The sequence below is a fragment of the Oryx dammah genome, unplaced genomic scaffold, assembly GCF_014754425.2.
Source record: "Oryx dammah isolate SB20612 unplaced genomic scaffold, SCBI_Odam_1.1 HiC_scaffold_16, whole genome shotgun sequence".
Classification (NCBI taxonomy): domain Eukaryota; kingdom Metazoa; phylum Chordata; class Mammalia; order Artiodactyla; family Bovidae; genus Oryx; species Oryx dammah.
Window position 1 is genome coordinate 12251467 of NW_024070200.1, and position 16339 is coordinate 12267805.

The window sequence follows — 16339 nt, forward strand, 5'->3', positions numbered from 1 at the left end:
TCAGATTCTTAATTCTTACATGTGAAGCATTGAGTTCCTGGGAGAAGTCTTGCGGGGCTAGAGTAGTACGGTTTCTTGACTAGGAAGCTGGGCTTCTGGGCAGAGCTGACTAGAGTGTAGTCCTGGGCATCACCCAGAGCTTGTCAGAAATGCAGAGTCTCAGGCCCTGCCCATGCCTACTGAGTCAGACTCTGCCTTCTAACAAGCCCCCCAGGCAATCTGGGCATATAAGTCAAGCTGGAGAAGTGCTGGCCCAAAGTGCCTTTACTTTTTAAAACTTTGGTAAAACTCAGGGCTTCCTGTTTTTTCACTTGGGAGGAAATCCCATCATTTTGAGGTTTAGCACAGTCTTAGGCACAGGCAACCTAGATAGCATATTCAAAAGCAGAGACATTACTTTGCCGACTAAGGTCCGTCTAGTCAAGGCTATGGTTTTTCCTGTGGTCATGTATGGATGTGAGAGTTGGACTGTGAAGAAGGCTGAGCACTGAAGAATTGATGCTTTTGAACTGTGGTGTTGGAGAAGACTCTTGAGAGTCCCTTGGACTGCAAGGAGATCCAACCAGTCCATTCTGAAGGAGATCAGCGCTGGGATTTCTTTGGAGGAAATGATGCTAAAGCTGAAACTCCAGTACTTTGGCCACCTCATGCGAAGAGTTGACTCATTGGAAAAGACTCTGATGCTGGGAGGGATTGGGGGCAGGAGGAGAAGGGGACGACAGAGGATGAGATGGCTGGATGGCATCACCGACTCGATGGACGTGAGTTTGAGTGAACTCCGGGAGTTGGTGATGGACAGGGAGGCCTGGCGTGCTGCAATTCATGGGGTCGCAAAGAGTCGGACACGACTGAGCGACTGAACTGAACTGAACTAGGCACAGATGCTGAGGATGGTTGCCTAGACTTCAGGGTGTTTCGTGACTTAGCTGGCTCTGCAGTCCTTGAGGACAGAAGCTTCGTCCTGTCCCTATTGCGTTCCTGGCCCCCAGTGCTTTTTCTGGCAGGGTCAGAGTTCAGGAGACTCTGACTGAGGAGGTGAATGAATGAGTGACTACATTAATGAGTGAGTAAATGAGCACTGTTTTGTCAAAAAGCATCAGAGGCAGAGGTTAGCCTCGTAGACTGTTCTGTTCTGAGTCCCTACATCTCAATGACTGTTTTTCCTCTTATCTCAGAATGACAGGCCTGGCTTCTGCCATAGGAAGGCTTTTTTAAAAATAACATAGTCAGGACACAGGGCATTAAAATAGCATACTTGTCTGAGTAATGCAGGGTGGCCAGGACTCAGCCTTAGTTCTGCCTTTTGTGCTTTAAAACTCTCTTTAAAGTTTTGGCCGTGAAGTGTAAAATTGGGCATGTAGTTCATTAAGAATAAAGTCTTGAGATGTAGAACTATGTAGCAGAAAGGGTGGACCAGGAATTCAGAAGGCACGGGTTCTGGTCTGTGGCCAGTGAATATTGGGTAAGTCACTTCTCTCTTGCTTCAACCTCCCCATCCAGTAAAACAAGGATTAAAATGTTTGCCCAGCCTCTTCTACAGAATAATGAAAATGGGTTGTAAGCATTATACAGAGACATTCATTTGGGCTGCCAGTGTTAGACTATAGCTTACCCCGATAGCTCACACACATTGCCCCTCAGTATTTACATCAACTGTATGTTGAATTTTTACAAGCTTTGTTGTATAAGTAATATATATTATTTGTAGTAAAGAGAGACAAAAAGAAAGAAGGTCATTCTTAATTCTACCTATCTACCACCCAAGAATAACTACTGTTAGGTTTTGTCTGCCTTCCACATTTTGCTATGCACACATTATATTTCTGTTCTTTTCTTAAAACAGTTCATAGTGTGTGGTAGATATTTTTCCTACACAGTGAAGTTTGTTAGTGAATTTTGTTTTCTGTATTCCAAGTTGTGACAAAAACTTTAAAAAGTTGCCTCAAGAGCTTCCTCAATATTCTTTGGTTTATTCTCCCAAGTTCAGCCTGTAGTGAAGGTGGGCCACTGTGGGCAACCCCCTGCTCCGCTCTAGGGGAACAGCAGCAGCGCTGAGAATAAAATTCTGCTCTGTCATCAGTTTTATCCTCAGTGAGTTCTGTCTGATGATGAGATGATCGTATCTTTTTGGCCCATTTTTTGTGATCTTGTCTTTGGGTCCAGCGGTGTTCTGTTTTGGTCATTCCTTTTCCACTTGACTCTGCCTTTTTCTTCCTAGATTTCTGCAGTGGAACTCCAAGGGGGCAGGATGATTTGGGAAGTCACTGTGCTGCTCAGCTTGGTCCTGGGAATTGCTGCTGTTCCCCTGGAGGACCCTGAGGACGGAGGCAAGCACTGGGTGGTGATTGTCTCGGGATCACAGGGCTGGGATAATTACAGGCACCAGGTAAGAAAATGACTCACCTTTTCCTGTATGACACTGTCAGTCTGTTAACAATCCTGGACATTGTAATTAGAAGAGACTTTTTATTTATTGTTTTTTGGTTTGATTTGGCTTTGGGATGGAGTTGAAGCTATCAAGATTTTATTTATTTTAAACTTTTAATTTTGTATCGGGGTATAGCTATTTAACAGTATTGTGATAATTTCAGGTGAACAGCAAAGGGACTCAGCCATACATGTATATGTATCCATTGTCCCCTAAACCCCCCTCCCATCCAGGCTGCTGTGTGACATTGAGCAGAGTTCCCTGTGCTCTACAGTAGGTCTTTGTTGGGTATCCATTTTAAATGTAGCTGTGTGTACATGTCCATCCCAAACTCTCTAACTATCCCTTCCCCCCAGCAACCAAAAGTAGAACAGATGTTCCTCTTAGGTTGGCAAAAATAAGTGTGTTGATGAGGATGTGGAGAATGGAACACACACCCCACCGTCCCCATTGCTGAGTGGATTATAAAGTGGTACAGTCATTTTGGAAACCATTTTGGCTGTTCCTCAAAATGGCCCGTATGTGGTCACTTCAGTCTAATGCAGGGATTCTCAGCCTTGGCACTGTTGACACTTGGGTCCACCCAGGTAATTCTTAACTGTTGGGGGCTGTCCTACCATGTAAGATGTTTAGCAGCATCCCTGCCTCTGCCCTCTAGGTACCAGGAGCATCACCCAGCCACTGTAACAACGAAAATTGTCTCCAGACTTTGCCATATGTCCTTAGTTGAGACCTACTGGTCTAGTGCCTTCATTTTAATAAATAGGGAAACTGAGACTTGAAGACCAGAGGTGACTTGCGTGAGGCCAAATTGGTGCAGACAGGACTCTGGAAGCAGCGTCACGAGTCTCCTTGCCCTCCACACCCCCGCCCTGCTGCTCTGCCTTCACCCCTTCCCTTCTTCTTTCCTGGCACTCTCAGCAAACCAGCCTGGCAGAAATTAGAGAGGAAAGAATCTACATTTGTAAATATGTTAAAAGTGCAACCTCCAGGTGCGAATGTAAAATGGTGTAGCTGCTTTGAAAAACAGTCTGACAGTTCCTCAAAAGGTTAAACACAGAGTTACCGTGTGACCCAGCAATTCCGCTCTTAGGTATATATTCAGGAAAAAAAAAAAAAAAGAATATGTACGTCCCCCCCAAAAAAAACTTGTACTCAAATGATTATAGCAGTTTTATTCATGCTAGCCTAAAAGTGGGAACAATCCAAGTGTCCAATAAATGGATAAACAAAAAGTATAGTCTGTCCACACAAGGTGTTATTATTTGGCCATAAAAGAGAACAAGGGACGGATGCATGGCTTCAACAGGGCTGAACCTTAAAAACATTATCCGAAGTGAGAGAAGCCAGTCACAAAGGACCACAGCATTCCATTTATAGATGGAAGTCTAGCACAGGAAACTCTGTGAAAACAGAATGTAGATTAGTAGTTGACAAGGTGTACGCAGAAGAGGGGACAGAGAATGACTGTTACTGGGTGTGGAGTCTCTTTTAGGGATGATGAAAAGGCTCTGGAGTTAGAGAATGGTGATGGTTGCGTGACTTGGTGAAAATACTAGAAACCACTGAATTGTATATTTAAAAGGTTGACGTGTGATATGTGAATTATATACCTTAATAACGTTGTTATTTAAAAAGTCATTGAATCTTTCAATTCTCAGAGACGAGATGCACAGGCAATCACAAGTGAACTCATTTGACCCCCCGCTGTGGGGTTCTGTGCCGTCGGTCCAGTTCTTTTTCCCTATTTATGTTTACTTTCTGTCTCAACTGGTCACCTTTGAAGTGCCGAGGCTGCCAGATTAGACCTAGCATCTGTGCTTGTGACGGCTTAACAGGGCTGCCTCATGTGTGTTTCCTTCCCAGGATATCAGTTTCATAATCTGTTAAATAGGGGTTGGTTTAGGTGAACTCTCTGCTGCTGCTGCTAAGTCGCTTCAGTCGTGTCCGACTCTGTGCAACCGCCGCCCACCCCCTGCCCCGCCAGGCTCCACCATTCCTGGGATTCTCCAGGCAAGAACACGAGTGGGTTGCCATTTCCTTCTCCAATTCGTGAAAGTGAAAGGTGAAAGTGAAGTCACTCAGTTGTGTCTGACTCTTAGCGACCCCATGGACTGCAGCCTACCAGGCTCCTCTGTCCATGGGATTTTCCAGGCAACCAGCTCTATAATTTGATGATTATTGAATGACTTAGTTCTTGAATGCTTTTTATATGCTAGCTGAATAGGAAATTTGGCTTGATTAAAAAGTTATTTTCATTGGCAGTATGATACCTTTTTAATACTTAACCCAGACCTGACCCTGGCTTCCCTGGTGGCTCAGATGGTAAAAAATCTGCCTGTAATGCGGGAGACCCAGGTTCGATCTCTGGGTTGGGAAGATCCCCTGGAGGAGGGCATGGCAACCCACTCCAGTATTCTTGCCTAGAGAATCCCATGGACAGAGGAGCCTGGCGGGCTACAGTCCATGGGGTTACAAAGAGTCAGACACGACTGAGTGACTAAACACAGCACACGCACAGACCTGACCCAGTTAGAGAGGAGTAATCCGAGTATTAACTACCCAGCTCAGTTTTCTCCTCTGCCTCTCAACACGAGTCAGAAAGATGGGGTATTAAATACGGGTCACTGATAGCAGACTGGCTGCTTCATCAGACACCCTGGTTTTTATACAACTAACTTTAAAAAGCATGTATTGGTTAAACATTATTCAGTATAGGTGTCTGATTACCCTTTGCTCCCAGGAAATTTTTTTAAAGTGTTGCTAGTTTCCCTGGGTAAACTACTTCATAGCAAAATGGAATGAAGCAAGTAAAGCAAAAAGAAGTGGGCACAGACTGAAATTTCTGTCCCTAAAGAAGGGTGGATGCTGGTGCTAAAGCTGGGCATAGGAAGCGTGGCTGCTGAATCATGGTTGGCCTCAGTTATCCCTGCTGGCCAAGTTCTCTCCTCGGCCAACTGCCGACACTTGCTGTCTTGACTTTGGAAACTGAGTGTTAGAAGAGCGTTTGAGGTATAGCCAGTTAACACCCCAATACAAAATAGAAAATTCAAAGTGTGGGGGGAAACAAAAGAGCGTTTGAAAGAGCTTTTCGCATAGAACCTACACAGACTTTTTCTTTTCTGCATAGACTTTTAGACTTACATTTTTATTGAGGTTTACGTTTTCCTTGCATGAACATAGCACTCATTATCACAAATTTGTTTAGAGAAGATTAGTATACTGGGCACACTTAGATCGTTGCAGAGCACTCTTCTGTGCTTTATGATGGTTATTTAACCTGTGTTGGTTACAGTGAATTGGCTTTCTCCGTTTTCCATTTGGGGCTGGGATGAATGGATGACAGCGAGGGAACTGGTGGGTCTGGGCTGATGCTAGTAGGATATGTTACATCTTGAGTATGGGCTTGGAAGGTCCTGGAGGACAAGTTCCTGCAGTGGTGGAGGCAGGAGCCAGACTCCGATGCATGGATGACAGAGAAAGAGGTCCCTTGGTGCAAACCACACAAGATATGCTGTCCTGGCTATTCTTCCGACAGGCTTGTGAGGGGGAGAGAGAAGAACATAGGTCACCAGGGGAGGAATGGGACTAGAGGAAGGTTTCTTCCAGTATAGAGATCTGAGTGCATTGAGAAGGAAAATTAAGTGGATTGAAGGTGAAGTTCACCGTTGCACAAGCCATTAGGAGGATGTTGGGATATGGAGGGGTGTTGGGAGGAGAGGAGATGTGAGCCAGGAGTCACTGGGAGAAAGGGGCTTGAGGGGAGTTTCGAGGTCACTGCTGGGCAGTGGGGCTCTGAAGGAGAAGGTCTGGAGTGTTGGCAACAGAAGAGGTGAGGAGCTGGGAGAAGGCTGACGCCCCCTCCCCTCTGCTGGTCTCAAGCTGGGGGCTGTGGTAGAGAGGAAGGGAGTGCCACCTTTTCCTGGGAAGGCTTCAGAAGCCTCCTTAAGAGTATCCACGGGGCCAAGAGGAGGCAGAGAAGGAGAGGGAAAAGTCCAGAACTTGTACATGTTGAAGTTGGGAGGAAAAGATAGGATAATAGAGGGTCTAGTGGCAGTCATTATACTTCTGAATAACCACCTTTCACTTTATATATTTAAGGGTGTGTGTTATTACCACTTTTTAGAAACAGCTTTATTGAAGAGGTATGTTTCCGTGACATACAATTCACCTATCTCATAGTACAGTGATTTTTAGTAAATTCAGACAGTTGTGCAAGTGTTACCACAGTTCAGTTTTAGGACACGCCCATCATTCTAGAAAGTTCCCCTGTGCCTGTACTCCTCCCAGCCTCCCGTCCCCAAGGATTTGCCTTTTGTCTTTATTGTCTTGCCCTTTCCAGAAACTTCATAAATGCAATCATACAAGGTGGACGCTTTGGTGTCTGGCTTCTTTCACTGGCATTATGTTTTTATAGTTAATCCATCTTGTTACAAAGTATCACTTTTGTATTTTAAGAAAAGAAACAGATGGAGAGCAGAGCTGAGCAGGACTGAACTGGGGGAATGCAGTTAGCCCAGGAGGGCTGTCCTTGTACAAGCCAGATGCTGGGCAGGGCGGTCGGGACTGTCTATTGTGGACTTACATAGACCCCCCAGGTGTAATTCCTGTTCTTCCAGCATCTACTATATTAGTTTGAACAAATGATGTAATCTCACTCCAAACCTCTTGATTCTCCTCTGGAAAATCTGAGGTGGTGGTGGGCTCTGTGAGTGAAAGTCACTCAGTCCATGGAATTCTCCAGGCCAGAGTACTGGAGTGAGTAGTCGTTCCCTTCTCCAGGGGATCTTCCCAACCCAGGGATCAAACTCAGGTCTCCTGCATTGCAGGCAGATTCTTTACCAGCTGAGCTAGCTGGGAAACCCAAGAACACTGGAATAGGTAGCCTGTCCCGTTTCCAGTGGATCTTCCTGACCTAGGAATTGAACCGGGGTCTGCTACATTACAGGCAGATTCTTTACCAGCTGAGCTAGCAGCCCCCTCGCCCCCGCCCAATGCCCAGACTCAGGGCTTAGCAGTGCTCAGAGCATGTGCCAGGAAGGGGTACTATACATATTCCTCTCAATGAGCAGCCCATGAGAACTCTTCCCAGCCCCTAGCTGGCTTGAAGGTGGACCCCTTGGCAGTGATGCCAAGTATCTCAAGAACATGCCAAGTATTTCAAGAACAAGTATTTCGCCTTTGCCCCAGGCTGGTTGCTCTTAGTTAGCTTACAGTTGGCCTGAGGTAGGTGGCACGATCAGTGACTGGACAGTGACCTCCACCAGGAAATCACGGGATGTATCAGCAATGCCATCTGAACTCCTTACTCCTGAGAGTTGAGTCAGCAGTCTCTGTTCAGTGTGGCCCAGAGGGCTCTGCCCTTTATGTCAACTCTTGCTCAATACCTTCCTGTCACATGGCATTTCTCCTATGGCATTTCTGTTTTTAAGGGGGAAAAATGCACAGAGATAAGATATGCTCCAGAAAAGTCATTCAAGTAATCTTTAGCACTGTCTCCAACTCACTTGACTTGGCTTAACCTTACTTTTATTTCTTTTGGGTGTTAGTGAGTGCTTGACTCCAACCAAAAGCCCTTTTGAATTGAGAAGTTTGGGAAGAAATCAAGTAATTCCAAGGACCCAAGAGAGGATCTCTGCTTGGCTTTGAGACCACTGTGGTGGGGGAAGCCCTGAGCCCTTCCTGAGCCTGTCCCCATCTGTGAAATGGGCATAAAAGAGTCTGCCTGTCAGGGCGGTGGTGACGAGCCCAGGAATATAGGGGAGCACTAACAGGATAGGCTGAATATATTTTCTAAAATATATGGTCTTATTGAAGTGTATTTTACAGATTGTATGTAATTCACCCATTTTAAGTGTTCAGTGATGTTTCAGTGCATTTAGCAAGCTGTGCAAACATCACCATAAATCAGTTTTAGCACATTTCCATCTCCCCAGTAAGATCCCTTGAGCCAATTTCAAGTCCCTAGCTGGAGGCAAACCCTAGTATACTAGTATACTTTGTAATTCTGTAAGTTTGCCTTTTCTGAACATATCACATAAATGGGGCCATGCAATGTGAACTTTTGTGTCTGGCTTCTCTTAAGGCCATGTTTTTAAACTTTATCTGTATAGCGCATGTCAGCACTTCATTCCTTTTATTGCCAAATAGCATTCCATTGTATGCTTACATCACATTTTGTCTGTTCACCACTCAGTGGATATTTGGGTTGTTTCTTTTTTTTTTTTTTGCCTATTTGAAGCATTCTGCTAAGAACATTTGAGTACAGATATTGGTGTGGGTTAATGTTTTTGCTTCTCCTGGCAGATACCTAAGAGTAGAATTCCCAGGTCATAGGGTAAATTTATACTTAACTTTTAAAGAAACTTAAGCTGTTTTCCAAAATGGCTGCATCATTTTACATTCATGCAAGCAGTGGATGAAGCTTCCTGGTTTATCCTCAGCTACACTAGTTATTGTCTGTCTGCTGTGACGTGGTAGCTCCTTGTGGTTTGAGTTTGCATTTCCCTAATAAGTAATGATTGTGAACATCTTTTTATGTGCTTATCAGTATATCTAGTTAGGTGAAATGTTTATATAAATCTTTTATCTGTTTTTGATTGAACCAGTTGTTTTATTGAGGTACAAGAGTTCTCTGCATATTCTACATACAAATCCTCTCTCAGATATGTGTTTTGCAAACATTTTGCTCTCACTCTGTTGCTTATCTTTTCACTTTCTTACTGATGTCTTTTGAAGCACTAAAATTTTGAATTTTGTTGATGTCCAGTTTACCTTTTTTTCTTCTTTTATAGACCACACTTTTGGTGTCATATCTATGACATCTGTGCAATTACAATTAAAGATTTCAAAGATTTTCTCCTGTGTTATCTTATAAAATTTTGTTGTAGCACTTACATTTAAGTATGATTCATTTTGACTTAATTTTCATATATGATATGAGAAGAGAGTCTAAGATCATCTCTTTGCATGTAGATATCCAGAATTTCCCAGCACCATTTGTTGATAAGATCCTCCTTTCCCAGGGTAGTTCTGAAAACAGGAAGTGAAAGTTCTCCAGCTTTCTTCTTCTTTTTCAGTATATATATCTATTGCAGTTATGTACAAATTTTAGCATTATCTTGTCAATTTCTGAGGAAATCCCTGCTGATCAGTTTTTTAAAAAATTTTTTTGAGGGGGAGAGGAGAGGTATTTTAACTTCTTTTTAAATCTTTTGTCTGTACCGCATGGCATGCGGGACCTTAGTTCCCCAACCAGGGATCAAACCCATGCCCCTTGCAGTGCAGACACTGAAAGTATGGAGTCTTATCCATTGGTGTTGTTAGTTGCTCAGTTGTGCCCGACTCTGTGACCCCATGAACTGCAGCCCACCAGGCTCCCCTGTCCATGGGATTTTCCAGGCAAGGATACTGGAGTGGGTTGCCATTTCCTTCTTTAGGGGATCTTCCCGACCCAGGGATTGAACCCAGGTCTCCTTTACTGCAGGTAGCCTCTTTACTGACTGAGCTAGTTTTTTAAAAATTTAAGTGTGGTATGTCTTTTGATCCATGAGCATGAGATATCTCTCTGTGTATTTAGATCTTTAATTTTCCTCAGCAGTTTTATAATTTTCAGTTTACAAGTCTTGCACTTCTTTTGTTAAGTTTATTCCTAAGTTGTTTTGTCTTTTGGTGAACCTGCTTTTTGGTGTCTAACAGGAGAGATAAATAATAGGCCAGTTTGCACTGAGGTAAGTGGGTGGGTGTACCTGCTTACTCCAGTTTCACTGAGAAGGTTAAATCTGACATAATATTGGTTTGATTTTTTTCTTATGAAATAGAAAACATCTATATAATGTGCCACACAATTGTACTCATCTCACATGCTAGTAAAGTAATGCTCAAAATTCTCCAAGCCAGACTTCAGCAATACGTGAACTGTGAACTCCCTGATGTTCAAGCTGGTTTTAGAAAAGGCAGAGGAACCAGAGATCAAATTGCCAACATCTGCTGGATCATGGAAAAAGCAAGAGAATTCCAGAAAAACATCTATTTCTGCTTTATTGACTATGCCAAAGCCTTTGACTGTGTGGATCACAATAAACTGTGGAAAATTCTGAAAGAGATGGGAATACCAGACCACCTGACCTGCCTCTTGAGAAATCTGTATGCAGTCAGGAAGCAACAGTTAGAACTGGACATAGAACAACAGACTGGTTCCAAATAGGAAAAGGAGTATGTCAAGGCTGTATATTGTCACCCTGCTTATTTAACTTATATGCAGAGTACATCATGAGGAACGCTGGACTGGAGGAAACACAAGCTGGAATCAAGATTGCCGGGAGAAATATCAATAACCTCAGATATGCAATGATACCACCCTTATGGCAGAAAGTGAAGAGGAGCTAAAAAGCCTCTTGATGAAAGTGAAAGAGGAGAGTGAAAAAGTTGGCTTAAAGCTCAACATTCAGAAAACGAAGATCATGGCATCCGGTCCCATCACTTCATGGGAAATAGATGGGGAAACAGTAGAAACAGTGTCAGACTTCATTTTTTGGGCTCCAAAATCACTGCAGATGGTGACTGCAGCCATGAAATTAAAAGACGCTTACTCCTTGGAAGAAAAGTTATGACCAACCTAGATAGTATATTCAAAAGCAGAGACATTACTTTGCCGACTAAGGTCCGTCTAGTCAAGGCTATGGTTTTTCCTGTGGTCATGTATGGATGTGAGAGTTGGACTGTGAAGAAGGCTGAGCGCCGAAGAATTGATGCGTTTGAACTGTGGTGTTGGAGAAGACTCTTGAGGGTCCCTTGGACTGCAAGGAGATCCAACCAGTCCATTCTGAAGGAGATCAACCCTGGGATTTCTTTGGAAGGAATGATGCTAAAGCTGAAGCTCCAGTACTTTGGACACCTTGTGCGAAGAATTGACTCATTGGAAAAGATTGTGATGCTGAGAGAGATTGGAGGCAAGAGGCGAAGGGGACGACCGAGGATGAGATGGCTGGATGGCATCACGGACTCGATGGACGTGAGTCTGAGTGAACTCCAGGAGATGGTGATGGACAGGGAGGCCTGGCGTGCTGCGATTCATGGGGTTGCAAAGAGTCGGACACAACTGAGCAACTGAACTGAACTGAACTGAATGGTCTAGTCGTTTTCCCTACTTTCTTCAATTTACGTCTGAATCCTGATAACAGGATTAGCCAGAAGGCTTTTAGGAAGGAGAAGTTGTCCTCAAGCAGTATGCATTGTTGTTATATAATCCTTAGCACAGAGTTTAAACTAAGTTGTTTGTTGTGTATTAAAAAAACCATTTTATGTGACTAAGACTAAGGAATGTAGAGGGAAAAAAATGTTTGTCCTTTTCTCCTCCTTGAGAATTCCAGACCCCTCTCTCCTTGGAGACCCCCAGACTTCTTATCAACCTGCCTAGGGATTGACTCTCTCAGTGCCTGACTGAAGAAAAAGAAAATTACTAGTATCTTGTTCCCTGTCTGATCCAATCTTGACCCTCCCAGAGGGCAAGTTCCTTAGATTTGTTTTGCTTCACTTTAGAGTTTTCCATCTGTGTATTTAACTAAACAACATAATGTTTACTTTAGCCTGTTTTGACCTTTATATGAATGTAATCATAGTGAATATTTTTTTTTCTATCATTTGTTCTTTTTCTCGTTATGTTCCTGAGATTCATGTATCTTGAAGCATAGGTTGTATTTCATTCATTTTTAGGTATTCCAGTTGTGTGATCTTTATGGTACTCCCATTATATGAACATTGGACAGTTTATTTTTCTGTATTTTCTGAAAGCAAGATCAGGTTCTGGAGTCAGAATGCCTGGGATCTTTCACTTTGAGCCGTGTGACTTGGACAGGTCACCTCCCCTCCCTCAGCTTTGATGACCTCACTGTGAAATTGGAATCACTATCACAGGGGGGGGTGTGATGAGAATTAAATGAGATGGTACATAGAAAGTCTGAGCATAGTACCTGGCAAGTAGAACAAAGTCCTTAAATGTATGAGTTTTCATATTCTGTTATTCATCTAATATTCATCTAATTCATATTCATATTCATCTAATAGCTCTTGAATGCCAGGTCTTGGACTCACCCACACAACATTTAGCAACTGTATTTTGAGCACCTATTTTTGCTATAAAGTTTTTGACATGTACAGGCAGAATGCTGGGTTTGGTGGTGTGTGAGCTTTATTTCAGTTGCTCTGCTAAGAGCTGTTTAGAACGTGATCTGTGGACATCCAGTTTCTGAAGCCCTCTTCTTTAGAGAGGCAAGTAACTGGGCATGGCATTTCTTTTATACTCTGCCCTAGGAAAGACATAATTAAATAAAAGCAGAACGTTAGGTAACATTTTCCCCTTTTGTCCTCAAATGATTTACATGTCACGGAGTGTAGTCTGTATCATCTGAAAAAGGAAGCAAAAATTGTCTTGGCCTTTTTATGGACAAGGAATCTCATTAGCAAAGTTTTTCTTTGACCTTTACTATGGTCACCCTTGTTATTTTTTTTAAACTAAAGAACACATTCCTCATTTTAGTTCCGGAGCTGAATTTTTGAGTTTTTCACTCAGTTCTCTGAACAGCGACTGTGGTGGTTAAGGTTACTGGAACCAGAAGAATCCTGTGTGATACAGAACTAACCGCTAAGCTTTTAATCTGTTGGTTCATCATTCTGTCATTCTGTTCTTTAGCCCTAAATCAGTGCTTTCAGGAGACTTTTCTATGGTGTGGAAAATGAAAATAACTTATTCAGGACTTTCAAAAGCCCTTGTTTCCTGTAGATGTGGTGGTGGTGGGTGGTGGTGGTAGTTGTGTGTGTGTGTGTGAGAGAGTAGTCCACATTTTACACTAACTGCCTGATGAGAGTTTCATGGTGAAGGGTGGATTTTAAAAAATTGAACTGAAAAAGATAAATGAATGTGTTTTAAACTGATTTAAAGACCTGACCAATAGGGAGTGGGACACAGCACGTCTTCCATGAGAAAGAACACACTGCTCGTGAAAACGCTCAAATTGGCTTCTTCTGGGCAAAATCTAACACTTGACAAAACCCCTTCTCTCAGGCAGATGCGTGCCACGCCTATCAGATCGTTCACCGAAACGGGGTCCCTGATGAGCAGGTCATCGTGATGATGTATGATGACATCGCCAACTCCCAACAGTGAGTATGGAGGGCTTTGAACTTGATGGTGAGGAACTTTAGAGCATTTTAAGAAATACACATGGATTCTCAGGAATTTCTTGGTTGGGCAGCCTAACATTAGAATGTAAGCTGAGTCCCAGCTGAAATTCCACCCACCAGCTTCATGTAGAGCTTTGACCATAACTTGGTAGAACCCAGCAATGACAGGGACATAGCAAATGGTAGTGAAGGTGCTGAGGCTCGGGCTTTGCAAGGCTTTAAAGCATGGGTTCCCTCTCGGCTTAGAGAACTAACTCATTACTAGGTTCTGCGGTGCTTGGCCCTGAGCTCTGTGCCAGGGCGCCTTGGAGGCCTGTACACAAGAGACTCCTTTGTAGCTTAGATCCTCCCACCCTTCTTTCTATACCTATTTCCTTTTTTAAAAAATTGCTGACTTTAATTTTCCAGACCATTCTCTCATGCCTGCTTATCTGATTTCTTGAGATCAGAAACTGCAGGTATGGGGGACTTCCCTGGTGGTGCATTGGTTAACACTCCGAGCTTCTGTGCAGCGGGCTCAGTCCCTGGTCAGAGAGCTAGATCCCACATGCCAAGTGGCTCACCCTTTCCTCCTCCCGCCAAAAAAAAAAAAAGCAGCAGCAGGTACAGGTCTGACTCTAACCTGTTCTAGTCTCGCAGCTCCTCAGTTCCTAACTGTGGCCTTTCCGATGATCACATGATTGTTCTTAACCCATTCTGAGCTTTAATGCCTAAGCTCTTGCATCAAAGCCTTGTTTTCTGTTCTCTCTCTGAAAGTAGTTTTTCTCTGAGAGATCTCTTGATGAGATCTCCCCTCCAAGATGCAAGCTGGTGTCCAGCAGGTGTCCTCAGTTTGCAGAGCTCAGCCCTTCACTGCTCCGGCCAGGACTTGTGGGATCCCAAGACCCTCGGGCTACTAAAACCACATGTTGGGGACCTGGGTGGGTGATGAGAAGTGTCTGTGACAGTCATGACTGTTTAGTCTTTTTATGCATAACTGGAACATATGTATGAAGATGCAGATTTCAGAGATATATAGAATCGTGTGCTTCATTGCATCCTTTGATTTTCAGGAATCCCACCCCGGGAATTGTGATCAACAGGCCCAACGGCTCAGACGTGTACCACGGGGTGCCGAAGGACTACACGGGCGAGGTGAGGCAGAGCGCGGGGTCAGAGCCGGCAGGGTCTGCTTCGTTTCAGTGATGATTTCCCCCTCTTTCTTGTTCTTCTGGAATCAGGACCTCATTAGACGGATTTCTGGCCAACGTTTTGTGTTTAGATTGAGATTTGTGCCTGAGGCATAATTTCTGTGAATTTTGAAAGAAAGCAGAGAGAAAAGAAAAAAAGTGTTAGTGGTAGTCTACCAATCTTTTATTTCTAGTTTTATTATACTTTAAATCTCAATAGTTTTCTTTCTATAATACCTGATTTTCTTAAGATACTGCCATTAATCTGATTATAAATTATTTGTGTCCTTTTCTGAAAATCAGCTTTCTCAAATGCCAGCCCTGGTGCAAAGTAGTATCTTTGGATTTTGCTGAGATAGTTTCCCCCCATTATTATAATAGTATATCACTTCCAAAGAATTGTATCCTTCCCAAATGATTGAGGGTATATTTTGGGTTGGCCAAAAAGTTTGTTCGGTTTAAATAAAAATAAAAGACATTTTTCATTTTCACAATGAACTTTATTAAACAATATATTCCTTAACTGAACAACTTTTTGGCCAACTCAGTACATTGGTACATTTTTAAAAACACTATAATTTCATTAGCCTCCTGGATTTCATACCCTCTTTTTCTTAATTTCAGTGGAATATTTTAGGAACTAATATTCCTTGTGAGAGAGAAACATTTCTGTGAAATTTGGCAGTTCTTCCAGTTTTATTTTTCTCTTTTAAATTCAAGAACAATTAAATCAGATACATCATTCATATAAGATAGCTGATCCCATTTTTATGAAATTGTTTCCATAGACTTATTTAAGGAAATGTCCAAAATTTAGGTGGTGGAATTTCTGGTGATTTATATTCTTTCCTCTGTGCTTTTCTGTAATTTTTTTTTAATAATCAGATATCATTTTACAAAGTTGCCTTTAAGGGGTGTTTTTGGGATTCAGCCTTTGAGGAGGCAAGCCAGTTGCAAAGGTCGGCACTGAAGTTTCCGTCTCCATCTTTGTTGTTTCTCTGAGGCCACATGCTCTTCCTCTGCTGTTTGTCCCTCCCTACCAACATCTTTGGGTTTTTCCTCCTGGACTTCATAATGATCAAGAAGGAATGGCAGGCTTGCTGAATGGCATCAGCCAAAGGCAAGACAATGCTTGAGACAAGGTCATGCACATGTGCCAGGAACACTGACCTTGCTTTGGGTCTTTCTTGGTGGCAGAGTATTTGCCCTTCATCCTTAAGCCTTGGAGGTGTGTGGTCATGGCCTAGGCCCTCTGCTACAGACTCGGCACCCGCACTGATTTGAAGTGTCTGCTGCATCTGATTTCAACTCCCAATTTTTCGTAGGATGTCACCCCGAAGAATTTCCTTGCTGTGTTGAGAGGTGATGCAGAAGCAGTGAAGGGCATAGGATCTGGAAAGGTCTTAAAGAGGTAACGTCTGTTTATGGCTGACCCTGTTTTCTGAATGACCTGGTACTCCAGAATCGAGAATTCATACAGGCCTTGTTCTTGCTTCCGGCCTGTTTACTGGTGAGAGATTGCAGCGTGGGGACCTTTGTCCTGACAGCCTGCACAGAACCT

General features: G+C 43.2%; 1 protein-coding gene across 2 annotated transcripts in view; it reads left to right on the top strand.

Moving 5' to 3' along the window:
- The window catches only part of LGMN (legumain), a 38465-nt gene that overhangs the window by 8315 nt on the left and 13811 nt on the right, over positions 1–16339 (top strand). For both annotated transcript variants that reach the window (XM_040256611.1, XM_040256612.1), the window contains exons 2-5: positions 2219–2386; positions 13491–13588; positions 14662–14743; positions 16104–16189. In XM_040256611.1, the coding sequence (XP_040112545.1) occupies positions 2249–2386; positions 13491–13588; positions 14662–14743; positions 16104–16189 (404 nt within the window). In that variant the 5' untranslated portion in view covers positions 2219–2248. The remainder of the gene's footprint in view (positions 1–2218; positions 2387–13490; positions 13589–14661; positions 14744–16103; positions 16190–16339) is intronic.